The sequence below is a fragment of the Cimex lectularius genome, unplaced genomic scaffold (assembly GCF_000648675.2).
Source record: "Cimex lectularius strain Harlan isolate CLEC.00 unplaced genomic scaffold, Clec_2.1 scaffold129, whole genome shotgun sequence".
In the NCBI taxonomy this organism is placed as follows: Eukaryota; Metazoa; Arthropoda; class Insecta; order Hemiptera; family Cimicidae; genus Cimex; species Cimex lectularius.
The window spans coordinates 1,110,063-1,129,411 of NW_019392715.1; the positions used below are offsets into that span (position 1 = coordinate 1,110,063).

The window sequence follows — 19,349 nt, forward strand, 5'->3', positions numbered from 1 at the left end:
CCTGAAGATGATCTAAATAAAGATCGAAACGTTGGCACGATAAAGAAAATGTTTTTCTGAAACCTACATCACACCAGACCGCATCTCACGATTTCTGAATATTTATTTCCAATGTAAAATTTATACTAGGGTGTAAAGAATTAATTAATTGGAGGAATTCTTTTACATAGTAGACCTTAAATATTTTAGATAGTGTTTCCGACCATATACATAAAATATCGTTTCCAAAAAAGGAAAGATTTAATTGATTTATTTGATTAAAAAAAAGTTTTCAACGTTACCCATGGATATTTCCGTACAAAGTAAGGATAATGGACACCCCATTGGTAACCCTTTCATTTCAAAAAATTTGTTATTAAATTTTCAATAATTAGATAGTATGCATAAGTTTTTGTTTTATTAGTTTAGTAAATTCTTTAACGGGGATGTTTGTAAATAAATTAGTAACATCAAATTACAGTAATTAGTTATATGTATATATGTTCTTTACCTGTTTTATCACTTCTAAAGAATTTTTCATAACCAATGTAGGTTTGAAATTTTTGTGGGTTTTAATTATTTTATATCCATTATATTTTGTGGTCCGATTGATCAAATAACTTCTTTCAATTAATTAATCTTTATGTAAGGTAATGGTGGAAATTAAAAAGTCAGTGTCACGAGCGGGATTCGAACCCACGACCTTCGGCTAACTACGCCGCTGCCCTACCACTTGAGCTATCGTGACTTCGATCCACTCGGACACCAACTTGAAAAATGGCTAAACGGAGGGAAAACTCGGAACGTAGGTTTAGATTTGAAGTTGGTATCATAAAGATTTTTTTATATATTGTTATCGAGAGTTTGTGGCATAGAGAATTATAAAAGGACACTACTGGTCTTATAGGTTTGTTTTCCTTGTGAATTTTGACGGTACCATTTAACATTAGGGGTTTCGGTTCGTTGGTAGTAGCTTTTTAACCGCATATTGGTCATTTGAGAATAAAAAGCGTGTATTGTTTATTGCTGTTTGAACTCTAGTTTTTAATTTAAGGTGAGAGTCAACACGAGAGACAACAATGACATATGTTCACAGAAAACAAACACTTTGAGCCCTGAAGATGATCTCAATAAAGATCGAAACGTTGGTTACGATAAAGAAATTGTTTTTCTAAACCTGTGTCACATCTCACGATCTCCAAATAATCATTTATTTAATAAATTGTTTTCTTCTTTATTTAGGATCGTGTTTGTTAAGTTTCTAACCCTTGGGTGAAATCTGAATTGAATCTGTTTGGTCTTTATGAGTATTTTTAAGTGTAGCGCACTTCAAGTTTTTAATTTTTTTATACGTGGTGTTTTGTTTTTTGATCAATGATAAATTTAATTTTTGACCGCGTATCATAATCAAATTGACCCCATTCTACTGGTGACGATAATGAGGTATGTGAACAATACGAAGCCAAGGGTGGCTAAGAGGAGAAAAATTGTTATTGTTAAAAACATTTGTCGCTCTTTGACTATATAATTTCTGTTATTATTTAATATGGTTTTGTGGCATTTACGTTGTAAAAGAGTTGAAGTTTTATATTAGTGTTTAGGTAAATTCAAAAAGCTTTTAGTTCCACAGCAGTAGTAGTAGACATTTTGTCGCGTCCAGTCGTTGTACTCGGCCGATTAGACATTTTTCGATTTGTTGTTTGTTTTTGTTATCTCACTGCTAAATTATGGATGCTAGACTATTGACAGCACATATGTAATTATGGCATGCATACCGAGAATAGATTATAAGAATGTTAATTTGGAAGGAAAACGACAATTTGTATAAGTGGTTGGCCTTCAAAAGATAGAATTTGTTACCATTTAGCGACATGCAACGGTCGAGCCGATTTTGTTTACAGCTTAATTGCAATGTGCATGCAGACAATCTTTAATTGGATAAAAGCCTAATTATTTCAATTTGATCATGATGTTTTTCACAACCTAAATTTGTCTTCATCTTTGTAAGACACATTCTCTTCAAAACTTTATTTTGTTTACTCATTTTATTGTTCATTTATTTATTTTAAACGCTTTACTGCGACAATTTTATCACAGATATCTTGGATTGTCATGTTAACAATATATTATTATCTATTTACGTATAAATAATTATTCTTCGTTTATTTTTCCTTGGCTCCGTTTCATTTTATAACACAGGATCGATTGAAACGTTTGGTTAATCGAGGGAACCTGTTTTTAAGAATATTTTCTGATCGAGTTGTTAATTTAAATGATAATTATACGGTTTAGTTATTATTTGAATAACAAATCTTTACAAAAAATATACATATGGTTGATTGCTTGACTTATAAACGATCTACTTTAATCTATTCATATGGCGCAACCAATACAAGATTTTTACACCTTTTGTCACAAAATTAGTTACATAACATAAAAAAATATATATAAAAATGTTTACAGTTTCATGCTTAGTGGATTTTGTTACATTACGTATTTGTTTAAGACAAGGAAAGAAATTATTAGTCCTTTCATTTTCATGTCGTATTGTTTGTTACTAGATATTGAAAATATCTTTTCTGTTTTATTTTATAACAATTTTTATCTGTAAGTACATCTATAGTATTTATATTATCTATAAGTAGCTGTTTATCATAAGTATAACACTCGTTGACTTCTCCTTGAGGGAGGAGCAACATTTCCACCCACCTAGATTTGCATTTTTCTTGTACTTGTTAACTCACGTGTTACAAGTTGTGGGAGGATTTTTTTTCTTTTTTTAAACAACTTGACTTCGTCCCTACATGTACCAAGGACAGGATTTGTTCAATGCCAAGTTGTTTTCAAAAGAAATGATTTCTTTTAAAACATACATATATTCAGCTGACGAGTTTGTTCAAATTAAATAAAACAAACCATATTTTGATATTGAGTTAGCTTGTTTTTTCCCCATTTTTTAATTGATGTCGTGCATATATCAAAAATGATCAAAATATAAACATTAGTTCAATGAAGTACATCACAGTCCCATCCATATTTAGATTGTAATTAATTTAAGTTAATTCACCCAAATGAAGTTCTAAAATATTTATTTCTTTAACAAGACTTTTACTCCACAGTATTTCAACTACCTCCTCGAAAAGCTCGGGATATGATTTAATTACAATATAAATATTTATCCCACAGAGGTTTACTTTCCTTAAAATACATGAACAACACTGTACTCAGGACCACATATTTTCCATTGCAATAGAATTCTCAATAATTAAAATTATTCATAAGTCAAATAAACCTTGCTCTTACTAGTTCCTACCGACCCATTAGTCACCCATCTATTCTTGCCAAAATTCTATAAAACCCCTTGGCCGAAGATTATTGCCCATAATTGAAAATTCCATTAATTTTCCAGAGTTACTGACAATATCGCCTCTTCTCAACAAACAGAATTGCAAGGTTTCCTCCTTTTGTCTGAGGGGTAATAAACCTATTGTTTGATAGCTACCTATCATCCTGCGCCATCTTCAGCATTTGGGTGATATCTGTACAGGATCTGTGAACTAACAAAAATCAGCGAGGATAGGCAGACCAGGATGATAAGTAACTATCAAACAAAAAACAGCAATTAATTAAGGTTTTTAGTTGAGACGAAAAAAAGTCAATGGCACGAGCGGGATTCGAACCCACGACCTTCGGCTAAATACGCCGCTGCCCTACCACTTGAGCTATCGTGACTTCAATCCACTCGGACACCAACTTGAAAAATGGCTAAACGGAGGAAAAACTCGGAACATAGGTTGAGATGGGAAGTTGGTGTCCGAGTGGATCGAAGTCACGATAGCTCAAGTGGTAGAGCAGCGGCGTATTTAGCCGAAGGTCGTGGGTTCAAATCCAGCTCGTGACACTGACTTTTTCATAAAGATTATTTTATATATGGTTATCGAGAGTTTGTGGCTTGGAGAGAGGATAGGCAGACCAGGATCTGTAACTATCAAACAAAAAACAGCAATTAATTAAGGTTTTTAGTTGAGATGAAAAAAAGCCAATGGCACGAGCGGGATTCGAACCCACGATCTTCGGCTAGATACAAGTGGCTCTACCACTTGAGCTATCGTCTCGTGCCATTGACTTTTTTTCATCTCAACTAAAAACCTTAATTAATTGTAATGATTTAATTGGTCAAGCGGACCACAAAATTAGTGAATTTAAGGAAACAAAAAACAGCATTGATTTAGGACAGGCCTTCAATTGAGTCTTGCACTTGGGCTTGCTTTGAAATTAAAAATCATCCTCCCTCATGTACTATCTCACACTGAGATTATACCTGACGCACTGATTTTGGCAACTGCTTAATTTTCATCTTATGTATTCATTAGGGTGGGTGTACCTCAGGAAAGCATACTTGGACTATTTCTATTTTCAATATACAGGAGTCCCACCAATGGTTGAGTTTTTCATGATTGTTTTGATCTCACACCATTTTTACTGTTGTAATTGTTTTACAAATGTAAAAATCAATAAAAATTATTTAAAAAATTTTAAAATACCATACGCACTACAGATATGGTATTTACTACACATGACATTTCAACACGTACATTATTACTGATAATACAGCAATTTTTACACATAATTCGGCCCCCAACATAAACACTCAACATCACCTGAATGAATTAACAGTATGGTTAACAAAGTGAAGAATGAAAAAAGCTTACAGATAACTTTTATATTGCGTAAAAGTATCTGTCCTTCAGTAGATAAATTGCCTACTACTGACATTGTGCATTATCTTGGACTTTTCATGGATTAACAACTGACTTGGACTCCCTACTCAACACTGAAAAACATGATAAAAACCGATGTTATAAATTATTAAAAGGACAGCTTGACTCACAATCAAAATTAGACATCGAAAACAAACTTTTAATTTACAAGATGATGATAAGACCTCTCTGTGCGTATGAATGTGGATTGTGGGGGTCAGCCGAGGATCCTAATTCCCAACGTCTCCAACATATTCAGTCTAAAATTCTCTGACAAATTATGAAATGCTGCACTTTATGTTTCAAATCATACTATTCATAATGACCTACACATTCTGTTTGCTCATGACCTTGTCAAAAGCTACTATAAAAAAAATTCATAAATCACGTAGCATCCACAATAATGCACTAGTACGACAATTATCTCTTCCAGCCCTACCAGATAATTCTCCAAGAGAAGCCAATCTGTGCCTTGAAGAACCAAATATGGTAGAGCAATCATGCAAGCAATCTGTGGTTTTGTACAACTGGATGGTTTGTCATTGTGACTGAGCACATTCTGTCTGGCCATAAGAGGAAAGGGTTGTGCACTGCAAACCAGTACTGTTGTATTTGTATGTACTGGGAACAATCCTCTTGAGCTTCTACATTAATTCCGAGGACCATACCTGGTCAAAAGCCTATACTATGTCTAAGGGATACCTGAGCAATATGGCTTTCACTCAAGAGGAGTGGTCACCACACAGTGAGCGTGCTGTAAAGCAGAGTGACCGGAACTGATGGGTTGGTAAAACCTGCATCCTCAAAAATGATGGCCTCCTCATCTCAACCAAAAAAATCGTAGACAAAAATAATAATTAATTGGAATAAGTAATATGGTCAATTATGACAACTAAACAAATGTGGATTAATTTAATAATTAAAAAGAAGTAATTACTTCACTATAGGTCCCCTTGGCCACTTCATAAATTGCTGAGAATCAAATCCTGATTACACGACATTTAAAAAAATATGGGAAAAAGAGGGAAAGCTCGAATAGTTGTAGGTTGAAATGAGAAGTTGATGTCCGAGAGGATCTACGAAATGATAGCTCAACTAGTTAGAGAAGCGGCATATTGAGCTGAAGGTCGTGTGTTCAATTCCGGCTCGTGACACTAGCTTTTTCATCTCAACCAAGACCTTAGATAAAATGTATAATTAATATATTTTAATGTAAAAATACTTATGCAATTTAAAAATTATTTTTTAAAAACTGATGGTAGTTGACTTTCAATCGTAAATAGAAAACTGTTTAAAATATTCAAAATGTATGTGATATAAACAAAATATTGTTATTAAAAATGTTCACTAGTGTTGTATAATTGTTTGACAAAAAAGTTAAAGGTTTACTTTACTATAATTGTTTAATATAATTTGTGTCTATGTATTTGGTGTTTTTTTTTTTTTCAAAACTTGATATATCTATTATTTTTAACAATCAAAGCTGAACAAATCCAGAAAATTGTGCCATAAAAGTCCATACATTTTTTTTTACATCATAGAACACCTTCAAACAGAATTATTGGCTTAATAAAAATCACTTTGAAAATTGTCAGTGTTTTGTGCTTCTTGAAAACAATTGTAAAATGGATATGCTCACTTTTAAAAGAAAGTTCCATTAACTATGTACTATTAAATAAAATCGAAATAACATGAAGACAGGAAACAAACTAACATGTTAATCAATATCTACTCGGTGACTTAATAGTACATCAATAATGACATGTAAAATTACACTGTTTGATTTGAGCTGAATACAATAGCCGAGGGAACAACAATAATTTCGTCGATAATGACCAAAATTGTTAGCAGATTGAAGTTAAACAAGGGCCAATGAGGACATCCTGTTTCTCTGCTAGGGAGACTCATTGATTGACTGTCTGTGAAAAAAACAATCCAATTTTATATCTACAATTTTTAAAAACACTCCTAAGAATGTCAATGTTATCTTGCAATTGGAATTTCTTCTCCAAGCGCTACAAGATCCCTATTTTTTGATATGATATTTTTATCAATATCATCAATTAAAAACTCTTCTTTAGCAGATTAACAAGATCCTTCATAAGTAGCAAAAACATAGTGGGACTGAGGATACAGCCCTGCCACACAACTTACTCCAAAGGATCTTTTCCCAGGACCCCATACACAAAATTTTGTATACAAATATTATGCTTTGATTGTGGCAACAAGCGTACCTGATATGCCATTAAGAGTAACCTTTTTGTGTTACGATCCAAAAAAATGCAATGTGAAATGCAGCTTTAATCAACAAAAAATGGGTAACCAAATTCCCTCTTTCCACTCAATATAACAACATAACTTTGTTAAAGATGGTGTCAGCAGTGGACTAGCCTTTTTTGAACAGTACATATATCATTTTCATTGATATATTGTGTTAGAAGTAATAAAGGTTTCCTATTTAGATACTATTCACTCAAGGGTGGTGGAGTACTAGATGAGCAGTAGTAGATAATAAAACAATCCAATATACCAGCTGAAAAGTCATGTATATCTTTGCCTTCCTTGGGATCATAAGCCCTAATGTGCCTCAGATGTTGTTTCGACAGTTTGTCAATGGCATTTTCAATATGTCTAAAAGTTATATTTCTTTTTTTGTATTGAATAATATGAGTAATAGTAATACAATATTCCGTTTTCTTCCCAATCGTCTTTGTTGAGAAATTGCAGTGGGCACCTGATCCATTCCAGTTTCAAGGGATTTTGGATCCAAGGTAGCACAAACACCAAATTCTTCAGCGACTCTATGCAGGATGAATCGGGACATCTACAAATAGTCCCCGATTCCAATTCCTAGGCACGGTACAACTTGATATTCCCACTGATATTGAAAAAATATACAGTTATATTTAAAATTATTTCTATTTATGTTATAAGTTCTGAAATGTTTACCCGAGTAGACATAACTTCAGCATTAGATCCTGAAATGTTTATGCATACAAGCAAGCTTGGTGATGTGCTTCAACTACATCCCTTCCATACACCCCACAAAGGGCCCTGTAATTGCCCACATTTGCGATAAAATTGATTTTCATTTATTGAAAATATTGCTTGTAACATTTAACAATTTAATACAATAACTAATCTTTCATGACGCATTAATTTACTAAATATGAACAAGATATAATTTTGATTTGTACCATGTGTGTTTAGTTTTTCATTACTCAGACACTGATAAAAGTTAATTATCAATCGCAAATGATTAAATAAAGAAATGGTTTTGTTTGTTGGATGTTTTCAAAGGTCAATGATTACTACGTAATAAAATTATATGGGATTTGAGCTATTTTTATCTTCATAATTTTTGCAAGACAGATTGGACTATCATTATTACTTATTTTGCAAAAGTAAAATTTGGCATATCTACAACCCTGGCCAGCTGCATATTGGTAGAAAGTTTGGGTCAAAAGCCGTATTGGTAGGGCTTGATGAAGTTGTTCACAATTAAAAACTTTCCAATTCTACTCAAAATTATTTTTGAATTCTTTCAGATTATGGGTTAGAAAAGAACGGACTTGGCCTCAATAGATGTTGAATTATTTGTAGGGGGTCTGGAATTTGACCACTTTTTTCATGTTTAGGGCTTTTGTTGGGTTTGAATGTACGCGGCATTATGTCTTGTTCAGACCTGTGACCAGCGAACTCTAGAAATACAATTATAGTGAAATGTGAACCTTCTCTTTTAAAAACCCAAATTCGTCTTTATCGGTTTACTCCACTGACAATCCATTAATAAATTATTCGAGTAAAGAAGTATTACTTCTTTTGAAAAATGGCATTAAGTATTTTCAGAAGCTTAAGCAGATTTTCCAATCACTCCAAAGGTCTGAGTGGTAAGTATAGACACTCTTAAACATTCGAACAAAATATCACCATAAAATGTGTTAATTATTTATCTTTATGTGTTATGAGTCATGAACAACACTTATAATTAATTTTTTAACTTTTGTTTTTACCAGGTACGGCTCTTGCGAAAACGATCTCTGCAAAAAATACTACTTTTCTGGCAAGAGCATTGTCTTCTGAGCAGAAGACAGACACAAGACGTAAGTATGGTGTGCCAAAAAATGGTACTTATTTTATCAGTGTTGATGCCACGGAGGAAAAGAAAACAAACATTGCTTCTTTTGTCAATATTTCGACCGTCTATTTTAATAAGCTAATTAAGCAAAATTTACAAAATTATTCATTTGAACATTTGATGTACAAAGAACTCGGAAGAGGCTCGTCTACCGTTCTCTATTTTGCTTCAAAAGTCCTGATGAAGGCGTCTTAGACTTCTATATCCTTCGTGACCTCATCCCCAAGTAAAACAAACACTAATTAATCATTGAAAGCTGATCATCTGTATCAAGTAAAAATGGTACTGTTTTAAGAATTGAATCGCATCGATGGTTAAATTTCTTTTATACAGCTACTGTAAGAAAACCAGATAGTCATGTATCGAGACCGATGCTGAGCCAGTTTGGCGTGTACGTAGCCGAAATTATGCCAAAGTACGTCCAGAAGGTGCAGTTAACTGCAGGAGACGAGTTGGAGATTTTAATCGCGCCAGAAGGAGTTCTACCAGTTTTACAGTTTCTCAAGGACCACCACACTGCCCAGTTTGTCAACCTGTCGGACATAACCGCAGTCGACGTTCCAAGCCGGCAGTACCGGTTCGAAGTAATTCTTCACCATAACTCTTTTGTTTGAACAAATAATAATTTTATTCCGTTTTTAGATCGTTTACAATCTTCTGTCCTTGAGGTTTAATTCAAGAATTCGTGTCAAGACATACACGGACGAACTTACACCCATTGATTCAGCTTGTCCGATTTTCAAAGGTGCTAACTGGTATGAAAGGGAAGTTTGGGACATGTTTGGTGTTTTCTTCTCGAATCATCCTGATTTGAGGAGAATCTTGACTGATTACGGATTCGAAGGACATCCATTCAGGAAAGACTTCCCTCTCTCGGGATATGTTGAGGTAATTATTTATTGTAAATTTATGCTTTCAAACTTAAATAAATTTTAAAGCTCTTCTCCCCTCAACCTATTACCTTATCCTAAGATCCTGGTAATTACTATTCAGACAAGGTGCAGATCTTTCCTTTTTCTTCCTTGTCGGGGCTGGAGTACTGCCAGGAAGCATCCTAGGTCCTCTCCTGTATGCAATATGCCGATATCACTCTAAATCCTAACACATTTCTTGCTACAATTGCATATGAAGCACTTATCCTTTCCTCGCAACAAAACCCAGAGTTGCCTCCAACACCCAAGCCTATCTAAGCAATATCCATCAATGGACCAAAACATGGAGAATAAAAATTAATCAAAATAAATGCCTCCCTACAACCGACTGCTGACATATTCAAATATCTAGGCATGTTTCTTGAGAAAAAACTGACAAGGAATCCACACTAAACTGAAAACAAACGATATAAACTTCTTAGATTAAGGGATAGTAGTAATGTCATTCATCAACTTGTGTACTTCAAAGTCATGTCAAAGACATTTTAAAGTTAGAATGACTTACTTGTAGATAATTAAATCATAAATTTTTGTGTATATGTTTATGTATGTATGTGTATATGAATATGTATCTGTGATTGTTAAATATACCTACTCTATTTTTCAGTATTTAATTAATTGATTTGTTTATTCATTTAATATTTTGTCTATCTACTATTTACAAAAGTAAATGTCCTTGAGTTATCTAATAAAGAATTTATTATTTGAGGAACATTAGTGAATGTGATACATCACTACAAGTGTTGTGTTATTTTTGATTGATTAATTCTTCATTCAACTAATACAAAAAGTTATTGTAAATAAATAATAATAAAAATTCAGAATACAAAATATCCAAAGGGTTTTTCATAATTAAAACATTTATTATCTTGTAAAAGTTAGCTGTATGTGTGGTAATATTGTGAATTGTGTTTTTAGGTGAGATATGACGACGAGAAAAAGAGGGTTGTGGTAGAACCATTGGAATTGACTCAAGAATTTAGAAAATTTGAATTGTCAAGCCCTTGGGAGCAGTTTCCAAATTTCAGAGAAGCCGCCCAAGAGGTGCCAGTGCAAGATAAAAAAGAATAAATCAAAGTGTACATTAAATAGTTGTTATATTTAATAAAATGTAGATATTTCTGTTGATTTTTTTATATTTTTTATGGTGTATTAAGACCAGAATTATCTGAGATGATTGAATTATACCCATCCCTCAATTTACACAGCACTTTTATTAAATATTTGTTTTATGCGGCAAATTTACCTCAATTTATGCGGAACTTTTTATACCTGGAATTGATTTACGCGATCTTATTTACATGGTAAGATATGTACATATTTTCCTATAAATTTTTGACAGTTTTATTGGGGTGGTTAAGGAGAATCCCAGAGATTTGTGGCTCGAGCTAGGAGGGTCGGTCAAATGTGAAGATTTTATGACAAGGATGGTGGTATAGGTCACTGTGAATGAGCAGGTGTTAAGAGAGTGTATAGCTTTGAATTAAAGCAGTTGGAAAATATAGTGAGGTCAATGAGAATTTATGGATTGGTAAAGGAAGTTGCATATATATGTGTGTATATCGTCCACACACATCTGACAGTGAAAGGAGTAGGGGCTAGGAAAGGGCTATTTTTTTCAGTTTAAAAAAAAAAAAAAAAANTTATAAATTCCAATAAATTTGAGAAAGCTGAAAAGTGCTCTTCGATAGAAACACTGGGGACCCAGTAACTCCTGTAAATCACTCGAAAGGTTGAGCCATTGCCTAAAGGGTTGTAAAGTGGGACAGTCGACCAAAATATGTTTTACTGTCAAAATGGTGCGTTCTCCACTTCGCGTACATCGAGGACAAGTTGGAAGGTTGTTGCCTATTAAAAGCCTATTATGGATTAGCCTGATATGACCTATTCGCAATCTAGATTATTATTATTATTGTTATTATTATTATTATTAGGTATATTATATAGCAGTTTATATATTATATAGGTATATATAAACTTCTTGGACTTGTTCACAAACCCCAAGATTTTGGACCATTTTATCTCGGGGAGTGATTTGTTGCCTTCTCCTTCAAAGATTTCAAATCTAGACCTAGCATACCAATCACACAGCGAGGTAGTGCCTTGCCGTTTCTTCTTTTATTTCGCAAAAACGGCAAAAGGGATCTGGTAGAATACCAATTACGGAGAGGTGTCTTCTCAGTGGGCAGTGGCCCGTCAGGATACCTATCAGCCTCCTAATTCCCTTCCTTGAGTTAGAGAATAGCCATTTCGATTCTGCTGGTTTGATCGCCTTAACAAACTCTTTCGATTGTCTGTGTCCGGGGGATAAAAAAAAGCAAATAAAAAGGAAGTTGCATAGGAAATATTTCCTACAGAAGGAGGGATAAAGTCAGGATAGGTATAAATACAGGAGTGACAATGGACATTCAGGGGGTGCCGAAAATAAATCTGACACAGTAACAGTTGATGTAAATGCTAAATGCAAGGGGAAATGCTATAGCCTTGCGGAACACCTGAAATTAAGGAAAGGAAGGAGGATTTGTGACCATAGGAATAGTTAGTTACTGCTTGAAAGCAGCAGGTAAGGAAATAGTGAAACCATCGGAATGTACTGTTGGAACAAGAAAAGGATTCAAATTTGGATTGGATTGATGAAATCAAAGGCTTTGGAAAATCAAAGAGAATTAGTATGGTAATTTTTTGTCGGTCCATTGCGGTGTCACTTATTAATTTTATCTATTGGATGAAGAAACATTGTCAGAAGATGGTTTGGAGAGGATTAAGAAGATGGTTATTGTCTAGATAATTGGTTATATTATATTAAACTAAATTTTCAAGGGGTTTGGACAGATTGAACTGATATAGATCGGTAATCATTAGGGGAAGTTGGGTTGGGCATTTTATTGATGGGGTGAACAAGAGCGTTTTTCCAGGATAAAGGAAAAGTAGTTTTGGAGGGAGTAGTAGAGCCTTGAGGTACAACTGAAGTTAAGAAAAGGAAGAGGATGTGTGGCCATAAGGAATAGTTACTGCAATATGGACAAAAGGGAGAGGAAATCAAAGTCGATCATGAAAACTATCCATCACAATTGAAGCTTTTATAAAAGAGGAGACAGATAATAACACTGTTTGAATTTGTTGCAAAAGATTTTATTTACATAACATTTATTTTCAAACATTTTCATTTGACATCAAACATTCAGACCTAATTAACTTTATGTACACATTTAATTTATGATAACCTGAAATTACATAAATGTCAGTAGGGAAGATAGTTAAGCGTAATATTAGAGGACGATTATATATTTGTGTCGATCCATGATACATTCAAGTTCGAATATGTTGTATTTTTTCCATATTATTATAATAAATGTTTGTTTAAATTTCTTTGTTGACTCCCTGTATTGCAATTTTAATTTCACAAAAGGATTTTTTTTTTTTTTTGTAAAATGAATACTTGATATGCAAGTGATTAATTGTTGAGAGAAAATTGATAATCTATCGATATTAAACCACATAATCACTGACAACAATCTGTTAAAAGCAATTTACACCAAATTTTAAATTGACCCTGTCGAAATGACACGCGGAAACGAACATTAAGTTAAATAAATTTAATCAGTCTTGTTGTAAATTGAATTTGATAATAAATTATTGTTGTAAAAATTGAAATAATTTTGATTATGAATTGAACCACATTTTCAGGGGTTTTATTTTCTAACATTTATAATGGAATAATTTGTCAACAACATTTTCAAGAATTGTGAAACGATAACAGTATTATTTTTCTACACAAATTTGGTTCTGACATCCAGTACGGTCAATATCCTACAGCGATACAATTAACTACAAAGACTCATTTTTGATTATTCAAGTTTCATTACACGATGAAATAAATTCATCTGAAACAATTCAAATAACAAATTTAAAAATGGATAAACATAACTGGCAAAAAAAATTAATAAAGATTTTTTGTAATAAGACAAAAACATTTGTAATATAAAAAATTCTTAATTGTAAATATAAATGCAATTTCTCAATAACAATGAAAATTTGATTAAAACAGATAAAAACCTATAAACCAAAAAATATATACAACCACATTTTGAGCAATTTCTAAAGGGAAAATGCTGAATTTGACACCACATCAATTAGACATTTTTTAGGTTGTTATGATACAGTTAAAAGGAAGGGAGAAGAAAATATCGCATAGAACTTGTATTGATAATTTTTGCTAACACTCTGCTACCACACTTGAGTTAGATATCACTTCTGGACCCGTTTGTACCTTTCCCACTTTCAAACACAAATTTCCCAGTTTTTCATGCATTGTGTTCCAACGCGTATGACAAACTTCTATTGGAAAATTGAAGAAAACACACATCTTACATTTAATTCTACAAGCAAAAATTTTTACATGAAAAATTAACGTTAACATTTGTAATTTATAGAATAAAAATATAGACTTAATCAAATAAAATTCTTGGCCTCCTTGGACATACGTGTAAACTGTTTGTGATTCCTCAGGCCTCTCACATTTACAACATTAACATTTTTTTCAGAATTAACTTTCTCAACTAGCAATGTATTTATCCATAAATATTCAATGATGTTACACGACTATTGTTTAAAAACTTGATAATTGAACACACTTTCAACATTACAAACAATATCATTTTGAAAGCAATAGTCCTTTGGCAGCTGAAATTTAAATGATTATTAACAGATCAGTCTTAAAAATATTACACAAATTTTCACAATCAATAGACAAATTATGTAATGTCTTGTCGTACAAATACGACACCGCATTACTATTCTGGCATTAAAAAATAAAAATCAATGCACAGAATTTCTGTACATGCAAACTTTATTATTGCTCTATAATTTTGATAACCTTTTTCTTAAATGAACATTGGCCATTTTTGGTAAATAACTTAAATAAATCAACTTCTTTACAACCAATGTAATACAGTTTTTAGTTTGACACATAATTGATTGTCATAAACATGAAATCGGTTGTAATATATTTATTTTTAATTGTTAAAACAATCTGATTGTTGAATTAATTTAAGAATAATATTCTTTTACAAGTTATGTTGAATTCCAAAACAAAGGTTATTTTTGATTTAATAACAAATTTTAAGGATTTATGTATGATACGTTCTTACAGTAAGCCAAAGAACTATTTGCAACATAAGACTATTTCAAAAAATATTTCTTTCCTTGACTAGACGACTACTTCATAATTTAACAACATACTATTTCTTTAAAAATTATTGCTTTATCGCATGTTGATATAGAAAATATAATTAAATTCTATTTAATTTTTAAATATTATAGGCACAATTAAATGATTTAAATAATTAATTCAATCTGTAAAAAATAATAAATTAAGTAAACATAAAAAAAACACTTTTTTTCCACACATGGCACGCTTAAAATTGTATTTTCAATTTTTGGTTCTGATTTAATCGCATATCTACTTTGTGGTCATACTAAAAACATGTAAAATAAATTATATATTTATTTTTTAGAAACATTAGATTATAATACTCTGAAAACTAGAGTAATGTTAGTATTAAAAATAATACCATCTCAAAGTTTTAATAGGTAGATTATAAATTCCATACCAAAGTTTTGAACAGGAACGCAAAAGTCCAGAAGCATAAAATCAAATAAATTTTATAATATAAAGTGCTAAAAGTTTTTGGGAAAAGAAAATTATATCGTAATTTAAATGAGAATTGAATAAATAAAAAAATTTGTTTATGGAGATGAATCAAATATGATAAGAGTAAACTTGTGCAGTTATTAGGCTAGCATCAATTTAAATGTTGAGCAAAACAAGAAAAAAAAATCATTCCAGTGATTTATTTTAATAATGCACATTGAAACTTATAATCCAAGCTTTCATTATTAATCAAATAAACCACTTTTAAAAGACAATTTTGATTGAAAATGTAATAAACCTATTGTTTGATTACATATCATCCTAGTCTGCCTTTCCTATCCTCATTGAGCATAGAAAGACCAGGATGGTAGATGAAATTTAATAGTTATGAATTTATGATAATCATTAATCTCATAATTTTTTTTTAAATTTAAACCCGCTACAATAACATCTACATGTGAATAATGTTCAAAATAAAGTTTTTACTATAAATAATGTTGTCGCAATTAAAAAATATATTTTGAGTTTATTACTACCAATTATGTAAATTTGATGAGTACTTTTTAGCTACACAGTATTATGATTATAAATGCTACTCAACATTTTCTAATTAATTGTTAATGATGGTCCCTCTCTGTCAAGAGCTAACCTACATTCTGACTTATGGTTCAACAAATGCTTCAGCTTTGTTCCCATGAGATTACAGTTTGGTTTATTGTTACAGACAACAACCTTGTTTATTATTACCAACGATTTGTAACTACATTTTAACTTTTTTTTCTGTTGCAATCTACCTATTAAACACATTGGGATGAATTCTCATAGCTTTATAAAAATCTAATTTACAAAACAAGACACCCTTTTATTAGATAAAAATAATTACCTAATCCAGTTTCATATTTATAGTTATGTTAGGCACAATTTTTGTCATAAAAAAAGTTAAAATAAATTAAAAAGAAATTATAAAATATATAAATATTAAGTGCCTTTTAGTCACTTAGTTATATCAGTTTATCACTGTTCAGATTGATTCAATTGCACAATAAGCATTTGTCTACTTTAATTCAGTTAATGGTCTTCTCAATTATAGAGGCATTAAACAATAATGTCAGATTACATGTCTTCTACACATTCAACTGAATTAACATTATTATATTCATTGAACACAGCGAACTTTGTTAGGTTTGTCTTAGATCTTAGAATATTAATTGATAAATATACTTTTTTCATTTCAATTTTTTTTGTTAACAGCAATCTTTTTGCAATAAATATGCAGAGAAGGCTGAGTCCGTAGTAATATAATATTATTTCTTGTAATATCACCATAGATAAAAGTACAAACATTCAAGCAATAAAGTAAACTTAAAAAAAAGTTCTCTTTAAATGTTTTCGCTTAGTATCTATGCCACACGCTATATTGGAAATGTGACAGAAAACACATGTACATACACTGATCGTTTTATATATGTAATTGTATAAGTAATTATATACTATTAACAAATGGAAATAGTTTTCCTTAAATTATAATTGGAACTTAGTGTGACGTTGAAGACACATAATGTATGGTGGCATCAAATAATATCACATCACTTGTTTGAGCGCTGTTCGACTGTCTATGCACCTTGCGCTAAATCCTCACCCTTTTTTCCAAAACATACATCCCTCCGAACACTCAGTGCCTCATAGTCTCTTTTATGTTTCTGCCACCTGGAAACAGATTCATTGACACTGCTTTTACTTAAATATTACTTAATGGGAAGGAATTGCTCAAATATAGCTTTTAAAATTTATAATGTAATAATACAAAATTATAATATACAATATTATCAAATTTATAATATCAGAGTCTTAGAAATATTTAAACACCCAATTTTTATGCATACTTTCGAAAACAATGTTGTTGCATCAGAAAATAATCAAATTTCTTTTAATCAGAGTACTACAAACAATTGAATTTGCATATAATTGGTTGGTATGCAGATGACTGAATGTGAAAGTTTGGTCACCAAAGCGACAGCAACAAATTTAAAATTCTTTTTTTATTTTTTTTTATATACAGTGAAACTTCACTTAATGGACACCTCTAAAAAGTGACACCTTTGTATGTACAAATTCTGATCCCCAGGATCTTCCATTAAAATCTTATATAAAGTGGATACTGCTGTTACGACTATATTCTGATCTAAAACTCTCCCAAAAGCGGACAGCAGCCTCCAGAAAATTAATGTTTTCTGAGAAACACTAAGTGCCCTATTTGTTTTTCATAACTTCCACTATTTTCTCAAAATTGCTAGATTGTGCTCGGACTTGTAAAATACCACTGTTTGGTCACCACTTATCCGAGAAAAGGCCTTAGAAGTTGGAAGGCTTGACAATTTAGAACATGTCATAAGATTAGTGGAGTGAAGGATGGTTGGACAAAACTGGATGGCAAAACTTCAAAAATATTGCTCCAATTTTGCACCCAAAAACATTTTTAGTTGCGATGAGATGGCCTTATGTTTTAGATCATTTTCTCATTAAAAATTTACTGTTGTTACAGAGGAAAAGTTTCAAAAGAGCATTTAACTTTGCTCTTATGCAAAAGTATGCTCGGTGAATTTGAAAAATGTGATCATATAAAAGGGTAAAAATCTTCAGTGTTTCAAAGGCGTCAATCTCTTTTAATCCCCATTGTGACCCATCTTGTAATACAAAACATTTTTTTCACTCTTATCTCAAAACTGGGCACTTCTGTATAGCGGACAATATTCCTCATATCCGTTAGAAGGAAGTATCATTGTATATCAAACCAACACTGATAAACGTTTTTATTATTTATTTATACATTTTCAAATCAACATACCAGTAAAGGAGAGTGCATCTATGGGTAACGAGCCCCTGCGTTTTGTTGATGTTGAATCTTTTTGTCTAAATGTTTCCGGTCCGCCAGAAGACCTACGGCGTAACATTTTCTTTGACCGACGTTTTTTCCTTTCTTCTTCGGTTAATGAGTTACCTCCTGAAACAATTGCAGAATGTTTATTTTTCGCAGAGAAACGCCGAGTATGGTATCTCAATATGTTTTTAAAGTGATTAAAGTGTGTGACTAAAGAGAAAAATGTACAATTACTATGACCACAATTTTTACTTATGTTATGAGAGGTGTAAAATATAGAACAAACACTTCGCTAAGTGAGCTGCTAATAAAGCAATTCTTACTATTAAAATTGTTGTTGAACAGAAATGAGAAAAAAGTGATTAAAGCAATGCTAGGTAAACACTATTATACATTCTTCTAAAGGCAATTTCCATTTATGAGCTAGCAGGAGTAATAATTACCAACAACTAATAATCTACTATTTCAAGCAAGTGTTATATAAATAGCAACAAAAATGAAAATTGTTATTCTCATAATTTATATACAATCTACACTTAATTGTTTATATTATCAATTAAATTAATTGCAGCCATTATTCTTATTACATCGAAGCAAAGCTAAACCTGCATTTGCTGACTAAAATAAGTTTCTAAATTTAACTCTTTTTAACAAAGATGATACATAAAATGATGTCGGGGGAGGGATTTTTTTTTTTTTTTACTTATCAACACGCCTAATCACCGCAGTAACATAAAACTATTTGAATAGATCAATAATTAACAGTATCAAAGTCAATAATTCAAGACATTATAATGTTTAAATTAATAATGTTAGTATTGATGAATGAAACACATTTGCTGACTTGATGTAGCTGTCATTGATTTGAAAATGTTTTTCGTTTTTTCTTTCTTTTGTAATTCAAACATACCTTCACCATCTAAGGATAAATTATGTTCGTATGTTTCCATTTTGTCTTGACATGCTTCTGAAATAACACATCATTAACATAATTTTGTAATATCTCTTT

General features: G+C 31.6%; 2 protein-coding genes, 1 long non-coding RNA gene and 1 other non-coding gene across 11 annotated transcripts in view; 1 reads left to right on the plus strand and 3 right to left on the minus strand.

The window, feature by feature from the left end:
• Nucleotides 1-654: 654 nt before the first annotated feature.
• Nucleotides 655-727, minus strand: Trnat-agu. The gene has a single exon. It is a non-coding gene; the product is annotated as a tRNA-Thr (tRNA).
• A 6,562-nt stretch (nucleotides 728-7,289) lies between these two features.
• On the minus strand, nucleotides 7,290-7,864 carry LOC112126753. Its single transcript, XR_002910202.1, has 2 exons — nucleotides 7,423-7,864; nucleotides 7,290-7,370 (listed from the first exon to the last, which is right to left on the minus strand). It is a non-coding gene; the product is annotated as an uncharacterized LOC112126753 (long non-coding RNA).
• Nucleotides 7,865-8,451: 587 nt separating this feature from the next.
• Nucleotides 8,452-10,937, plus strand: LOC106665778 (NADH dehydrogenase [ubiquinone] iron-sulfur protein 3, mitochondrial). Its single transcript, XM_014392482.2, has 5 exons — nucleotides 8,452-8,629; nucleotides 8,756-8,842; nucleotides 9,211-9,461; nucleotides 9,520-9,765; nucleotides 10,728-10,937. Exons 1-5 carry the CDS (start codon nucleotides 8,569-8,571, stop codon nucleotides 10,878-10,880), a joined length of 798 nt encoding a protein of 265 aa, XP_014247968.1. The 5' UTR covers nucleotides 8,452-8,568; the 3' UTR covers nucleotides 10,881-10,937.
• A 6,173-nt stretch (nucleotides 10,938-17,110) lies between these two features.
• Nucleotides 17,111-19,349, minus strand: part of LOC106665671 (high affinity cAMP-specific 3',5'-cyclic phosphodiesterase 7A-like) — a 78,674-nt gene continuing 76,435 nt past the window's right edge. For 6 of the 8 annotated variants that reach the window (XR_001340327.2, XM_014392277.2, XM_014392275.2 and 3 more), the window contains 3 exons: nucleotides 19,251-19,307; nucleotides 18,308-18,463; nucleotides 17,111-17,169 (listed from right to left, as the gene is read on the minus strand). Coding sequence is in view for 7 of the 8 variants with exons in the window: in XM_014392277.2 (XP_014247763.1) it covers nucleotides 17,135-17,169; nucleotides 18,308-18,463; nucleotides 19,251-19,307 (248 nt within the window). In the remaining variant the exon portion in view is untranslated. Of the gene's footprint in view, nucleotides 17,170-18,307; nucleotides 18,464-19,250; nucleotides 19,308-19,349 lie in introns of those variants that run through there. The other 2 variants (XM_014392276.2, XM_014392278.2) reach the window with 2 other exon arrangements.